Source organism: Acinonyx jubatus, chromosome B2 (assembly GCF_027475565.1).
Source record: "Acinonyx jubatus isolate Ajub_Pintada_27869175 chromosome B2, VMU_Ajub_asm_v1.0, whole genome shotgun sequence".
In the NCBI taxonomy this organism is placed as follows: Eukaryota; Metazoa; Chordata; class Mammalia; order Carnivora; family Felidae; genus Acinonyx; species Acinonyx jubatus.
Window position 1 is genome coordinate 19183313 of NC_069385.1, and position 17042 is coordinate 19200354.

At 34.9% G+C, this 17042-nt stretch overlaps 1 protein-coding gene across 8 annotated transcripts in view; it reads right to left on the minus strand.

The window, feature by feature from the left end:
* STXBP5 (syntaxin binding protein 5) overlaps nt 1-17042 on the minus strand; it is a 163808-nt gene that overhangs the window by 113680 nt on the left and 33086 nt on the right. For all 8 annotated transcript variants that reach the window (XM_053222128.1, XM_053222127.1, XM_053222125.1 and 5 more), the window contains exon 5: nt 722-856. In XM_053222128.1, the coding sequence (XP_053078103.1) occupies nt 722-856 (135 nt within the window). The remainder of the gene's footprint in view (nt 1-721; nt 857-17042) is intronic.

The following is a 17042-nucleotide window of genomic DNA, read 5'->3' on the forward strand; positions in this document are numbered from 1 at the left end:
CCTGTATCAGATTCTGTGCCTCCCTCTCTCTCTGGCCCTCCCCCGTTCATGCTCTGTCTCTCTCTGTCTCAAAAATAAATAAACGTTAAAAAAAATTTAAAAAGATATAAATATAAGATTCTAAAACAAAGTGCAAAGTTAGTGCTAAAGATCCTTAAGGCCTTACAGCTGAACCCTGTTTTTGTTGCTATTGTTAAATGAAAACAATCATCATTATATCAAAATTAACAAATTGTCAAATTCTGCAATATTATATTGTAAACATTTACATTATATTTGTCAGTTATTTAAACATATCAAGTACTGGTTTAGATCAATGTTTTCTAAACACTGGTGGCAACCCATTAGTGGGTCATGAAATCAACTTAGTGGGGTATGACTAACATCTGAAAGAAAAATAAACAGAAGATAAAAGTACAGAAAAAAAAAATTGGGAGTGTTTTCCACCTAATAATTGTTTCATTAAACTTGTGCTACAATTGGCACATACATACACAGGTTTATATATACATATGATCACATATCTATCTATATATATACAGAACATTTAAACGTACAAACTGTTAATAGTATAATATTTAGAAAAGGCTAATAAATCTGTGTTTAATATCAAGAATGTCTGACATATTTAATTCCACACGGATTTACTCATTAGCTATTATATAAAGATATCATACATGGTCCTGATACTTTCAGATATGGAATATTTGCTCAAACTCACAGTTCAATGGCTTTATTCCACATAATGACGTAGCCTGAGAGTGTGAAGGACTCCACATTGACAATATGTATATTACCTCGTTCAGTGCCCACATAGAGCCACTTACTCTGGAAAGGCAGATGGCAAAATGTAACCCTGCAAGAGAAAATATAACCAAAAAGGAAATGAGAAAAACGTCTGTAACTTTTGTTAATTGTATTAGAGGGTTAATCGTGATGTCTAATTTAGGAAAGGCAAAAATGATATGAAACCAGATTTATCTACTCATTGTGGTTAACATTTTTTTTAATTTATTTTTTAAGTTTATTTATTTATTTAGAGAACATGAGGGGGGAGCGGCAGAGAGGAAAAGATAGAATCTCAAGCAGGCTCTGTGTTGTCAGTGGACAGCCTGACACAGGACTCGATCTGAGATCATGACCTGAGCTGAAATCAAGAGTCAGATGCTTAACTGACTGAGCCACTCAGGTGTCCCTGTGATTAATATTCGACATACAAATTCAACTTATGTGTCAAACAGAAGGCCTTATAGTAAATAGACATGATGGCTTGACAGAAAGAAGATGGGTTTTAAAGTTACCATGTGTTTCAAATCTGGCTATGTCATCCACTATGTTACTTTAGGCGCATCACATATTTAACCATTAAACCACAAACCATTAATACCCACATGACCCTAGGTATTATTACATTCCTCAGGAGTTATTAAACACACTCATCTATCTCAGTACCTGTGCTTACCATTCCTTCCAGGCAAAAGGCTCTTCCCGTTCATATTTTTCTTCTATTCAAGATTCAGTTCAAACACACCTTTATTCAAATTGATAGCCCAATAATTTTTATCTCTATCAGGCTTGCCTTGTTAAGACAGTTAAGGTCTACTACCTTCTTCAGTAACTTGTAAGCCTCAGGGAGTGCAGAGATCCTCTATACTCACACTTAGACAATGCTCTTCTCCTATGTCATAATGATATGACAGGACTTCATTAACAAATTATAATTTACATGCACGTATTAAGGTTTATTATCATTCCAGTAATTTCAAACACTTTCTATTCTTAGATCATTTGACTTCAAGATAAAGAATGGAAACTATCTTGTCCTTTTTGTAGCACTTATTTTTAGCCCCCCAAAATTAGTATGTTATGAAATCATATAATGCTCATTTTTTTAGACTACCTATTTATTGTGCCTCTCAAAATATATTCAAATTTTCAATAGAACAGCACTTCAAATAACACACAGTAATAATTAGTACTAGACCATCAATACTGGTACTAGGTTTTAAGCAAGATATAGCTACACAACATTGTTATTCCCATGAACACAATTTCATTACAGAAAATTTTCAAGATGAAAATACTTATCAAATAAATGTACATGCAACTCATGGTCTACCTCCTAGAGGGAATGTTCATTTAAATAATTATTTAAGGTTCATCATCTGTATTTCTTGTTGAGGGTTTTATATAATAACATGTCATATTTCTAAGGGATTTTCTATATTAAACAAAGCACAAAAATGTCTGTTGCATCAAAAAAACGTTTTATAGTCCCATATGACTTCACAAAATACTAAGCAGTCCACAGTACCTTTCTGAAAACTCCAGGGCCATATAGGTTTCAGAATTCTGAATTTTCTGGATTTCAAAAAAATACATAATGCAAATTTTGTAGATCACCTAAAATGGCAGTATCTCACAAACGCATTAAATATTTTTAAGGTATGATTTTTGGCAGTTTTTTTAACTGAGATATAATTCACATGTAATATTATATTAGTTTCAAATATATACAATGAGTCGATATGTGTGTATATTGCAAGATGATCACAGCAAGTCTAGCTGAAATATTCATCACCACACATACAGTTAGAAATATTTTTCTTAGTTTAGAACTTTTAAGATCTCCTACTCTCCAAGCAAGCTTCAAATATATAAAAAGTATTATTAACTATAGTCACTGGCAGTTTCTTAAAAAGTTAAACATATACCTACTGTATTTAGGTATTTACCCAAGAGAAAGGAAAACATAATCTATACAAAACGTGTACACATGTTACAAAACAGCTTTGTAACAGCCAAAAACTGGAAACAATCCAAATGTCCATCAACAGGTAAGTGGTATATATTCATAACAGAATACTATTCAGTAGTAAAAAGGAATAAACTACTCATACATGCAACAGCATTGATGAATATCAAAATCCTTATCATGAGGGAAAGAAACCAGATAAAAAGACATATTGTACGATTCCATTTATATACAACTTATATGCAATACGAAAGGCAAACTAAACTATTGTAATGGAAAGCAGATTAGTGGTTACCTGCAGATTGCAGGAGCGGAGGCTAGAAATAGAAGAGGGGAGGGATGAGGACAAGGAAATATTTTGGGGTGATGTGTATGTTTGTTATCTTGATTATGGTGACAGTTTCATCCGCGTATGTATGTGTCAATTTATCAAACTGTACACTTTATGTGGAGCGTATTATATGTTTATTATACCCTAAATAAAACGGTTTTAAAATTTTGTGTTTTCAGAGATTTATGGATTTAGCGATTATGCATATAGATTGTGATTCTGATAATACATAGGCACAAGCTCTGGAATTAGACTGCTTGTATTTAATTTCCAGCTCTGTTACTTATCAAGCATGAGACTTCTGGTAAACCACTTAATCTCTCAGAACCTCAGTTTCTAAGCAGTAAAGGACATCTACCGGACAGTGTTCCCCTGAGTCTCCAATAAGACAAAGCATGGTATATGCTTAAAATGGGGCCTGAAGCAGAGAAGTGTTCAATAAATGTTAGCTAATTATCACGTGATAGTCTACCAACTAGAAGTTATAGGCAAATTTTAACTACTTAAGCTACATAAAAGTACCAACAGCAAGCCAAATATAAAATGAACGATGCAATAAACATCATAAAAATAACCACTTCATTTGAAATGTGTTATAAACTAAAACATGAATAGAGCTAAATGTTTTGAAAATTCAACAATTTCAAAATAACTAAGCCAAAATAATGATTGGCTCACAAAAAAAAAAATCAGAAATATCTAACTTCCCGTCTTTTCCACTATTATGCAATTCTCCTTTATTCTTCACTCTAGAAAAGCAGTAACTAATGACATTGCTAATACAATGACATGACCCATCTTTGATTTTAATACTAACAAAATTGTTTAAATAATATACTTAAGAAATTTAAACTTATCTTAAGGCCAGAGATTTGTGATGTATTCATACAATATTTTCTGTTCCCAGTGCAACAGCATACTGTTTCTTAAGTATTTAAAGAAATCAGTATAAATTTAAAGAATAAGAATAAATAATTAAGAATAAATAAAAAAGAATAAATAAGCCACCTGGGTGGCTCAGTTGGTTAAGCATACGACTTCGGCTCAGATCATGATCTCACAGTTCATGGGTTCCAGCTCCACATTGGGCTCTGTGCTGACAGCTCAGAGCCTGGAGCCTGCTTTGGACTCTCTCGCGCACGCGCTCGCGCTCTCTCTCTCTCTCTGCCCCTCCCCTGCTTATGCTCTGTCTGTCTCTCTCTCTCAAAAATAATTGTTAAAAAAAATTTTTAAAAAAGGAATAAATTCTTCAATGTTCAGCAAAAAATCTAGAACTTTTCCCTAGATTCACCTTTTCAGTATTAGCTACCATCATAAGTTTTTTCTCAATTATAAAACCAACTGACACTGCTGAAAAATTTTAAGCATCTTTGTTTTCAGAAGTGAAAACTACTACTTAACATTTTAAGAAGGGACTTAATTAAAATGTTCACTTAATGATCTGGCACCAAGGCTTTAATATGGTCCCTAGAATGAGTCTTATATAGAAATAACGGGAGTGTATTTGTACAATGTACCAAATTTAAAAATTACTCTGTACCATAACTACCCTCGTTATTTGACTCGTTTGAGAAGGAAGAAAGTCAAGTCGTTTTTATCACAATTAAACTGACAGTTTCTTAATTAGCAAATTTTAACGGCTCTGAATATGTGGGAATAGGAACAGTGAGAAAACTAAAATTCCATGCAACCAAACAAAATACCATGCCACTGATTTAGGGAAAGGCCAACTGGAGCACTTAAAACTATATATACATATTATGTGTGTGTACATATGTACATGTGTGTATGTGTGTATATACATATAGAGAGAGAAGAGAGAGATTTGTTGTTAATCTTTCTAAGAAAGTGGACCATGATAGAAATCTACTATTTTTCAGTAAAGTAGTCATGAAACAAATGGCACTGAATAGCTTTCAGACAAACAGATTTCAAATTTAAAGAGTCCAGATCAACAGACACAAAGAAACACTGAAAACAGGAAAGTTTCATCAATGAACTAAGTATCACTACATTACTATAGTAATGCCCCTCAAGAGATCTTCTCTCTCTCCCTGTATCCCGCCCCTTGTATGGTCTCTCCCAACACTGACTCTAGGATCTTGTGACTTCCATTGGCCACTGAGACACGGGCAGCTGTGCCACAAGCAGGAATTTGAAAAGCACTTGCACATTCAGCCTTGACCTGTTTCTTGTGCTTTTAGAACCCAGGTGCCGTATGATGAAGCCCAGTGTAACCTGTTGGGAGAATCTGGCCCAGCCCACAGCCAGCACCAACCACCAGACATGTAAGGCAAGCTAGATCACCCAACCCAGTAGAGCAGCCAGATAACTGTGGTTGCATAAGTGACTACAGGGAAAGACTGCTTCTGCTAAGCTCGACCCAAGTGCTGACCCACAAAATTATGAGCAAACAAAATGGCTGTTATTTTAGCTTCTCAAGTTTTGGGATGTTTTGATATGCAGCAATAGATAAGTGACCTGTTATTTAGTACAATCCACTCAAATAAAATCTTTTTACTTGAAAAGCTATAAAAACATAGAGGAAAACAAATTCTCCTATTTCTAGAATTAAATTAAAAAGACCCCAGGAAAATTTTAAGAATGCCAACAGTGCATTTATCATGAAGCTCAAACATTACCTTTGACTGAAATTAAATTCCTAACTATTGTTGTTCATACGCTTTTATTATAAAGATTTTTAAAAAAATTTTTTAAATGTTTAACTTTTATTCTGTTTTGAAAGACAGAGAGAGACAGAACGTGAACGGGGGAGGGGCAGACAGAAAGGGAGACACAGAATCTGAAGCAGGCTCCAGGCTCTGAGCTGTCAGCACAGAACCAGATGCGGGGCTCGAACCTGCAAGATGTTGATTATGACCCGAGCCAAAGTTGGATGCTCAATCAACTGAGCCTTCCAGGAGCCCCAAGTGTTTATTTTACTTTTGAAAGAGAGAGAGGGAGAGTATGAGCAGGGGAAGGGCAGAGAGAGACTGGGAGACAGAGGATCTGAAGCAGGCTCTGTACTGACAGCAGAGAGCCCAATGCAGGCAGGACTTGAACTCACAAATGGTGAGATCATGACCTGAGCCGAAGTTGGACGCTTAACAGAATGAACCACCCAGGCATCCCAAGATTTTTTTTCAATGTTCATTTCTTTATTTTGAAGGATGGAGAGAACATGCACATGAGCACATGGGGGACAGGCAAAGAGAGGGAGAGAGAGAATCCCAAGCGGTGTCTGTGCTGTTGGCACAGAGGCCGATGCAACACTCTACTTCACAAACCCATGATGAGATCGTGACCTGAGCTGAAATCAAGAGTTGGGCATTTAACTGATTGAGCCACCCAGGCGCCCCTTATTATAAAGATATTTATTTTAAGGTGATATAGATCATAATAGATGACAGTGACTTCAGTTTTTACTGATACCAGGAGAGCAAGTAAACTTTATGTGCTGACATGTTAAAGCATAATGTTATAGTGAAGATAACTAAAATGACATAGTTGAGACTCATGTGAAAAACATTAAAACTCAGTAAACAGTAAGGTCAGATATTATGAAGAGTGGTATATTAAATTAAACCTGAAAATGTACCTTAAAATAAATAATATGGAGCCAAAAAAAAAAAAAAAGCGTGACTGAAACAAATGTATTCGAGACATACCAATGTTCAAGTTGAACTCCCTCAGAACGTCACTAAGTAGAGTTGTATTCTAATTCCCTACACAGCACTTAAACGCAGATACACTTATTCTATACAAAGTGTTACTAGGAACACAGTAATTTCTGTATATACTTAAGGGACTTAAACAACATGTAACATATTAAGTGGCAGGAAGTAATACATACATCCTATTCACTATTTAGCTTTAGCAGCAGTCTGTCAAGTGTTATATAGTCAACAAGCACCAAATCTGGAAGATTTAACTATTACCAATCTTAACAGAAGAACACAGTCTAAGTAATGTTAAAATTAATCATCTATAAATAAGTGTATAAACACAAATTTGTATTTAAGCCATAAAGACATATGAACCAATAAGCTCATCTACATGCCTATATCACCATAAAATCAGCTCAACATGACAGGAAATACGTCATCACTTCTATATTCTCAGCAAATCTTTTACTAAATAAGTACTTAATTCATTAAATAAACAAATTAACTACATAAAATGTGAGAATTTATTATATTAATAAAATAATCAAATATTCCTGAGTTGCTCCCTCTCTATCCTCATGACTTAGGCCTAATTTAAACCATTATTACTGACTGTCGAATCAATTTCTAGCTGCCTCGAGAGTTACCTTTTCAAAGACAAGAGAAATCATATCATTATCTTACTTAGAAGACTGTAACAGCTTCCTATCTTCTACCATAATGCTTCCTAAACAATATTTAGTGACACTTGGTGGTACATGTATCTGGGAAAACGGTGTAGAGTTACAGTGGGGATTTGGTCAACTAGCACTTGGCAGCCTCTTCCACATTCTCCTATATGCCTTCCTGTACCACAGATGCTAGAAAGCTAAAATTTCTATTTCCCAGACTCTTCCATGGCTAGAGTTATAGATGAGACTAAGTTTCTACAAACTTGAGATTTGCAGGTAGAAGTGAGGCATAGACCATATTTCTGTTGCTGTTTCTGCTGACAAGGATATTCAAGGAAACCTGAATGGCAAGAGGTACTTATGGCAGCAGTGGGGACCAGCCACAGTATTGTCTGTGCTAAGAGGAAGGTGTAGGGCAGTTATTTTTTAACACAACAGTTCTAGAACCCTTCTCAAAGTTTTATAAACTGCTACATCCCTGAAATGAATCCCTTTATGCTTAATGCCTACAATGGTTTCTATTCCTCCACTGAACCCTTATTCATTAACCAAGATATGTACCAATCTGCAATACCCACTTATAATGTATCTTGTTCATATGTTATTCATTTAATGATTTAAAGTTGAATAAAGATTGAGAATATAAATTTCTTATGTTTCCATAAAAGGACTTTCATGAATAGACCTTTTCTATCTTTCTAAAGTTAACCTCTCTGGACCACACACCTAGCCATGTTTAACAGATGCTGTGCCCTAACATGAAATTTCTTCATGACTGTGCATCTGAAATAATGGAAAGTCCCTTTGCCCTTTGTCAATGTAGGGAATTCCCACCAATCCTACCAATTTGTTCACATGGGCTCTTTGGTAATGCTTTACCTAAAATTCTCAAAACATGGTGATACACTGTTTTGCTGGTTAATCTTTAAAATTTCGTAAGAAAATTTCACTACATATTATATCACATTTTCTATTACATTATGATTTGCCATTTCATCTCCCTTAGGCAGGTATAACTTCCATGTCTCTACAGAATTTATCACAGTATTTGCATGGACCAGAATCTCAATCAATGTTTATGAAAGGAATTAATACACAAGAAAATAAAAAAGAACATATTTGATATTTTTCTAAAATTAACTGTACCGGTTAATAGAAGAAAACTTAAGTTTGCATTAATGGATACAGAAATGTATTAAAAATAACAGCAGGGTCAGCTGAAAGCAATTTATAAATCTGTTCAAAGGATTTCCTTTCTATTTGCAGTCTCTTATCTTTCTGGATAAACTGTCATGGCCACTTTAGAAAAATCATCATATCTATATCCCAGCAGTACAATGTAACAAATGTTTTGCAAAAAATAAGCTTCAGAGGTTTTTGAAGGTCATTTTATATTTGTATTGATTTACTGTTTTATTTCTTACATTTCAGTTTTTATAAAACTTTTGGAAAGATGTCCAAATAAATGATATTAACCTTTCCTGTAAAATGACACCTTAACATCATCAACGACTATGGAAAAAACTGAGTATCAACTGAATATCAGTAAGTAAAACAATGAACATCAAATAGGAAAACAGTATGTATCAACTACAGAACCAACAACATCTGAAAAAACTGCCCCTATTACATGGGGGATTGCTTAAAGTTCTGTTTTTAATGATCTTACCTTGAGGAATGAAAATGCCAGAGTGTTTTACATAACGAATGTTATAATAAACAAAAGCTGCTGATAGTCATCGGCAACTGTTAACTACACCTCTTTGACATTTTTATATTAGACTGTCCTTTGTTGTATGGATAGGTGTACTCTAAATATCTTCCAGTCTACGGCTATGTCTTTTTAATTATTAAAGAAGTTTCTCTCTCTCTCTCTCTCTCTATTGTATATAGGCAGAATAACACATATACACAAATATGACCTTATTTATACATTTATACAAACTTACTATCTCAAATAATTTTCTAAAGATTTTCTTTTTAAGTAATCTGTATACCCAACATGGGGCTTGAACCTACAACCCCGAGAACAAGAGTCGCATACTCCACTCACTAATAAGTCAGACAGTTGGCCCTTCAAATGATTTTTTAATTAGTTTTATCGTGATTGTGTGCCTCTCCTCCAAAATATACTCTCTATAAATCAAATTAATAGACTGGTCAACATATCCTTTCATATTTTTTTCTCAATGTTCATAAAATGCATAAGTCATGAAGAATTTGGGGAGGGGAGGGAGTTGCTATTTTTAAAAAGAATATTGTGCAAATTATTCTGATTTTTGTGTTCTTATCCAGCAGTACCTGGTAGATGGGGTTTGCCTTTTAACTTTATGGTAAATGTGTTATACAGAACCTTTAATCCTTTCCAATACACTTTGTGCTTTTCCATGTATGTTGTTTAAGCACAACCTGCCTGGATCTTACAGATCCTCCTCCCTGTTTTAAGTTTTCTGTGGTCATTTTACATTTAAGTCTTTAACTGGTTTGCAATTTATTTTGTTATGAAGCACTTTTCCCATTTAGATAAGAGTTCTCCCAGTATTTTTTATTTACTGCACCTTTTTTAATTTACTGCATCCTTTTTTATTTGCTGCATCATTTTTTTGTTTGCAAAGCCGCCTCTGTCATATATCAAAAGTGTGTGTGTGTGTGTGTGTGTGTGTGTCAGTTTGCTCACTGTGTTTTGATCCATTTGTCTTCCCTTTGTTTTTGTTTGTTTGTTTTTTGGGTTTCCTTTTGTTCTTTAATGTTTATTTATTTTTTAGAGAAAGAGAGAGACACACAGACACAGAGCATGAGCAGGGGAGTGGCAGAGAGAGAGAGAGACACAGAATCTGAAGTAGGTTCCAGGCTCCGAGCTGTCAGCTCAAAGCCCTATGCGGGGCTGGAACCAGGAACCATGAGATCATGACCTGAGCCGAAGTGGGACACTCAACCGACTGAGCCACCCAGGAGCCCTGGTCTTCCCTTTGTTATTACCAGACCATTTTAATTTCTACAGCTTTCCAATATTTTTTGATATCCAAAAAAATAAGACCCACCATCTTATATTTCTTTTTCAAACATGTCTCAGTTATTCTGCGCCTTTTTTTTTTCCCATATAAATTTTAGGATCAGCTTATTAACTTATATGAACAACCCTGTTAATATTTTAATTAGAATAGCACTGAATTTATAAGGTTAATTTGGAAAGAAGTGACATTTTAAAACTTGAATATTCCTTTTTCTAAAGCTCTCCATTTGTCTAAGTCTTCTTTGATTCCTTCACTAGTTTTAATATTTTCCCCACATAGATCTTATACATTTTTGCTAGTGTTACTTCTAAGAACACTGTAAATTTTGTCATAAGATGTGTGCTTTTTCCCCTTTTTCCTTCCACATACTTCCAAATTTTATGTAATTAAGCTTGAGGTATATCTTTTATAAAAAGTTTAGTAACTGCATTTTTTTAACTGAATCAAAAATTTCAAAATTTTAACAAGTGAATTTAGTATATTTACAATGATTTTGATTACTGATATAGCTGAACTATTTTTTCCATCTTTAGCCATATTTTTTCTATTATTTTTGCTTTTCCTGATCTCCATTTTCATTTCCTTTTTTCTTCCTCTAAAAGTTTAATAGTATGTATTTTGTATCCTTCTAGTAGTTATCCTTACACTAAGACACATTCAACATCGTTGCTTTCTAACAAGGTCTGAAAGAATGATTATTTGGGGAAGAGGAGGAATTTCAGATGATTACTGTATTTTTTGAGTTCTTTCACAGTTGACAATGTCAGAATATAATTTTTAAGGTATTTTTAATTCCAGTATGTCAGCAGTTTTTGGAGCATTCATTGGCCCTAACAATCTAAAGATATTTTAGCTAGGGGCAGTAGCTGGGTGGCTCAGTCGCTTAAGCATCCACCTTCGGTTCAGGTCATGATCTCACAGTTCGTGAGTTCAAGCCTCGTGTTGGGCTCTGCGCTGACAGCTTGGAGCCTGCTTGGGATTCTGTGTCCCTCTCTCTCTGCCCCTCCCTGGCTTGCTGTCTATCTCTCTCTCAAAATAAATAAAAATAAAAAATAAATCAAGATATTTTAGTTCCACCAAATTTCTTTATACCTTTGATCGCTACTTTTCTCTCCATTGTTCTGCTTTCTCCTGTCTTCATCACCAAAATCCCTACAATTCTTAGGTTCAAATCTCCATCCTCTGACTTTATCTTATAACTGTCATGCCCTAAAGTGTTTTAATTTTTAAGCAAGTTAAAATAAATAAGTTTTACTTTTAAGTCAAGAGATTAAAAACAAAATAGGAGAGAGAATAGAGATAAAAATAAGTTAGATATCAATAAAAGATAAAAATAAAACAAATCCACAAATGACTACATTTAAAAGACAATTAAATACAAAAGCCTCTGACAAATTATATTTAATACTTATATGATAAAATAGAGAAAGACGATATGAAGAGTATAAAAATTAATATAAGCACACAAGAATACAGTAAGATACAGCCTCTAATCTTAATGAAATTGATGATATTCTGAATCATAAAAAAATTTCAAGAAAAACAAAGGATCAATAACCACAGATGAAATTGATGTATCTAAGAATTATATACAAAAAAAATCCAGTTCTAAAAAGTTTAAGTATACTCTGAAAACATTCTGCAAACATGTAATTCCTCTATTAATTTCTCTATCTGTTCTAGAACAGGAAGAAAGAAAGAAAGAAAGAAAGAAAGAACGAACTATCAGTACTATTCCAAAATTTTCACAAGCATACAAGAATGCTTAGTATTGGGAAATCTATTAATGCCATCCAGAAAAAAAGGAAGGTGAGAAATCACACGACAATCTAAAAAGGGGCTAAAAAGGCATCCAATTAAAATTTAATTTCCATTATTGACAGCCAACTCTTAAAGGAAAAAAAGGTTCAATCTTAAACCAACATCCTATGTTATGCTTAATAGTAAAGCCCTAAAGGCAGTATTATTAAAATTATCACTAAGAAAAATATACTTGCTATCAAAAATATCATTGAACACTGTTCTGAGAATTTGTGTTAATACAGTAAGGGAAAAAAAGAAAAATAAAACCTTCATCTTAAAAATCACTGTCAAACTATTCCAGATGGAAGTCTGCTATACCTCCCAGGCATGCTGGTTCAGTAAAAAGAAAGCTACTGCTCAAAGCTCTTTATTCTCCCAGCTCACTCTTTTTACCAAAAAAGAAAAAAATTTAAAAGCTTTGCTGTGGGCCAAGGACCAAATAGCACTCCAAAGATAATCAAACAACCTAACTAGTTTGGGATCTATTAGTGGAGGAATAAAGATTATACAGAAAGCAAATACTCTCATGTTTTTCTGTTTGAAGACTTTACTTCTTAAACCTATCTCCCAGGTAAGGAACACAGTCTGTGGAGCACCATGCCTTTTACAGAAGAAGAGATTCCCCTGTTTCTGCAAAGACAATGAGTTAACAACCAATCCCCAATTGTTTCAGCATTTACCAGATGTCAGGCATTACAATTCCAGATTACTGCTGGAAACAGAATAATAATTAAAAAAAACCTATAGTTTACATTCTAATCTATAAGACAATCAAGGAACCAAGGCAATTACAGTAAGCACGGTATGTGCTATTTTAGGGAAAATGCATCATACTATGCCATAATACAAAACCGGCACAAAACCCACGCTACAGAATTTACAGAAAAATCTGTAAAAGAAATGACAAAGACAAGTTAACCACGGAAAGAGAATCTTAAGTGTGTTCTAAGCAGGGAGATCAGCTCATACAAACATGTAGGAGAGAGAGGATCATTCATTAAAAAAAATATTAAAAGTCATGAGGTGCATGGGTGGCTCAGCCAATTGAGTGTCTGACTTCGGCTCAGGTCAGGATTTCATGGTTCTTGAGTTCAAGCCCTGCATCAGGCTCACTGCTGTCAGTGCAGAGCCCACATTAGATCCTCTGTCCCCCTCTCTCTCTGCCCCTCGCCCTCTTACTCACGTGTGCGCTCTCTACCCCCCTCCCAAAAATAAATAGAACATTAAAAAGTTTTTTAAAAATGAGGTCAAGGAGACTATATTATAATGCATAATGAAAGGGAGAAGCATAGCAAAATGAATTATGGTAATAAGTAGAATCATAGACCTTATAATACCTTTTAGGGGATGCTAAGTATTTAAGTGTATCAACTTCATTTTGAAAGCAGTTAAATATAATGGATATTGGTTATTTATCTACCTAACATCCATTCCTCACTCCACTCCTTCCTAACATTATTCAGATATTCATTAGAGTACCCATGTCTTCCTCAAGATACCCATATACCTTTGGAGGTTGAGTTCCAGAGGTGAGCCAAACCAACCAGTGTAATTCCGCTCACTTGCTGCCATTTTAAGTCAGGTAATCCAAAGTTAAAACCAGTTAGATATACTCCATGTGTGACTGGTCAACTTCTTTAGGATCTCAATTACATTTGTAAAAATCCCTTCACAGCATCACTTTGATTAGCATTGGTTGAATAATTAGGAGAAGGTGTATGTATACCAGGGGACAACACCTTGGGGAACCATGTTAGAATCTTGGCTCTAAGTCTGCCCTTTAACCTCTCAAGATTCACATTCCTCCCAAATACAAAAAACATTCACTTGATCCCTACATCTCCAAAGTCTCAACCAATTACATTATCAAGTCCAAAATCCCCTTAAATTATCATCAGCTAAAAAATCCCAAATCTCATCATCTAAATTTGCTGCATATGAGAATCCCAACTGGAATCCATTAGATATAGCTCTTGGGCACAATTACAGTCCATCTGTGGACCTATGAAACTAAAGACACAAATTATCTGTCCCCAATACTCTCAGCATTCAATGGTGGGACAAGCATAGGATAACAGTTACAGAAATTCCTGTTCAAAATTGGGAAAAGAGGAAGTTAAAAAGGAGTCACTGGTCCTTAACAGTTTTGAAATCAAACGTTGGGATTTTCTTAATTAGGTTTCAAGGTCTGGGAATAATCCTCTGTAGCTCTCAGCTCCACCCTCTTAACCATCCTTCCTTTTTCATCCAATATAGCACTTGCCTGGAGTAGGTAGTTTTATCAGACTGCTTCTGGCTGGCAGCCTCCTTTCATTTTGTACTATCTCTTTCAGGCCAAGCTGGCAATATTCTGCTATACAATTTTCTCAAACTGTGCATCTTAAAGCATTTTAGAGGTTCTCTGGTTTTATTAAAAAGATTTGCAATCTCATAAAAGAGCTCTCTGTGTGACTAAATACTTGGACCTTTAGTCATTAGATTTTTAGTAAAATGTCGTTCAGCCACACCTGCATGTTTTTTCTCTATGCCATACTGAGAAATATTTTTTTTTACCAACTGGATCAGGGTAAGAATTTCCTAAACCATCAAATCCTGGTTCCTTTAATAATTCTTTTTTCAATTTATTTTTCTCCTCTTGCATTTTATTATAAAGCAGCAAAAAAAAAAAAAAAATCAGGTGACACCATCAACCCTTTCCTTGGAAATCTCATTAGGTAAATATCCAAGTTAATCACTTACACATTACGCAGGAGACACTTCTGTTAAGCTTCCCACCACCGCTAAATAACAAGGAACCACTTCATCCAGTTTCCAAAAAGATGTTCCTCTCTCCCTTCTATGTCCTCATTGGCATAGAACTTCTATCACATTTAGACTAGATATCATTTAGACTTCTATCACATTCCTCAATTTTTTTCAACCTCTATTCACTGCCCAGTTCCAAAGCAATTTACACATTTTTAGGTATGTGCTACAGCAGCACCTCACTTCCAGGTACCAAAATCTGTATGTTTTTTTTTTTTTATTGCTGTGTAACAAATTACCACAAAATTAATACCTAAGAAAACACTCATTTATTCTCTGTTTCTATAGGTCAGATGTCCAGGCACTGCATGAACTCATAGCCTCTATTCAGACTCAGAAGGCTGAAATCCAAACATCAGCCAGGAGACATTCCTGTGTCCCCTTCTGGAGGTTCTGGGAAGAATCCGCTCTGGAGCTCTAACAGGTTGCTAGTAGAAATCAGTCTCATGTGGTTGTAGGACTCAATATCCCTTGCACTGAATCCCTGTCATGCCCTGAACCCTGTGCCAGGAAGAATCTAGTCCTTTTTAAAGGCTCAGTTAACTAAATCAGGTTTGCTGAGAATAACTGCCCTATCATAAGGTCAATTAATTGGGACCTCAATGACATCTACAAAAAAACCTTCACCTAGAGTTAAGTAGTGTTTGTATAAATAACTAGGAGTTGGTGTGTGGACATGAGGGAGCAGAAATCTTGGGACCCATTTTAAAATTCTGTCTACCCCACATATATGTTTAGGACAGGAACTGTTGGGTTATGGAATTTGTGAATACTGCAAAACATTTTTCTGAAGTGACTAAAACTTAACACTCCCAGCAGAATATGCAAAGTTCTGATAGTGTCTCATCCAAGCCAACGTTTTAGCCCTTCTGATGGATGTGTAGTGATAATCTGGTTGGTTTTAGTCTGCATTGTCCTGATGACTGACTTCTGTCTTAAAAGAAGTCAGTATATCTTTAAGATGAAAGACTGAATTAGTTATTCTATCCTAGGGTTTTAACATAAACTTCTAAAATGACATTTATCCACATTATGTCATACTTATTATATGTCTGGGCTCTGATGTAAGCTATTCAAGCATTTTATTCATCTTTCTTATCCCAATACCTAGCACACAGAATGCACCCAATGTTTGCTGAACTGAACATCATTCACCTTCTAAAGTGTATTTTTTTTCATTTCCAAATTTAAAGCACTGTTCCCATTCTATATTCCTCCTAGGCCAATCAATAATGGCACCGGAGCCAACCTTTTTTAGCAATCTAAGACATAATTTGTCTGAGCCAGTATTGCATGAATACAGTTAGAGGAATAATATATGCCCCGACTGTACCAATCATTAATCTACCTAGCTTTCTTGACCTCAACATAAAAAGTAAACTGTTTTCATTCATTATTTTGTCTTTGTTATTTTTCACAAGTCTTAGGTCATTTTGCCCATTAAGAGAGATAAATTGTTCTTATATTCACCTTTGATTATGTGTCCCCCTCCTTCCATACAATCTTTTTATACCTGAATACATAAGGCCCTTATGTAACTAGACCAGTCTCTTTGGATGTCTCTCCGAACTTCCTTGTCAGAATTTCTTAGTTATGGATAATTTTCTTCTAGGAAGCTATCCAACACTTCCTGACCATCTTTCCTTTTACAGTCTCAAGGTCATCAAATCACAACCATCTTCCCTCTAAATAAACACTGACAGTTTCCTTTTTTCTTTTTAAATTTTGTCTCAGGACATGGTTCTCTAATAATCCCTGAGATGACTCATCACTTCCACAGAACTGCAAGCAATTCTCTTTCCTGGATTAGAATTAGGTCCAGAATAGCAGACCCTCTGTCAGGCTTCCTAACAGCCTGCATCCCATTCCATTACTGTGTTCTAGTCCTCAATTTCATCACACAAAATCACTCTTATTTCTAATGCTTGTACACTTTTCATTAAGCTACTTAAAAGAGAAATATTTTGCCAATATGACACAATTACTACAAAAACTATA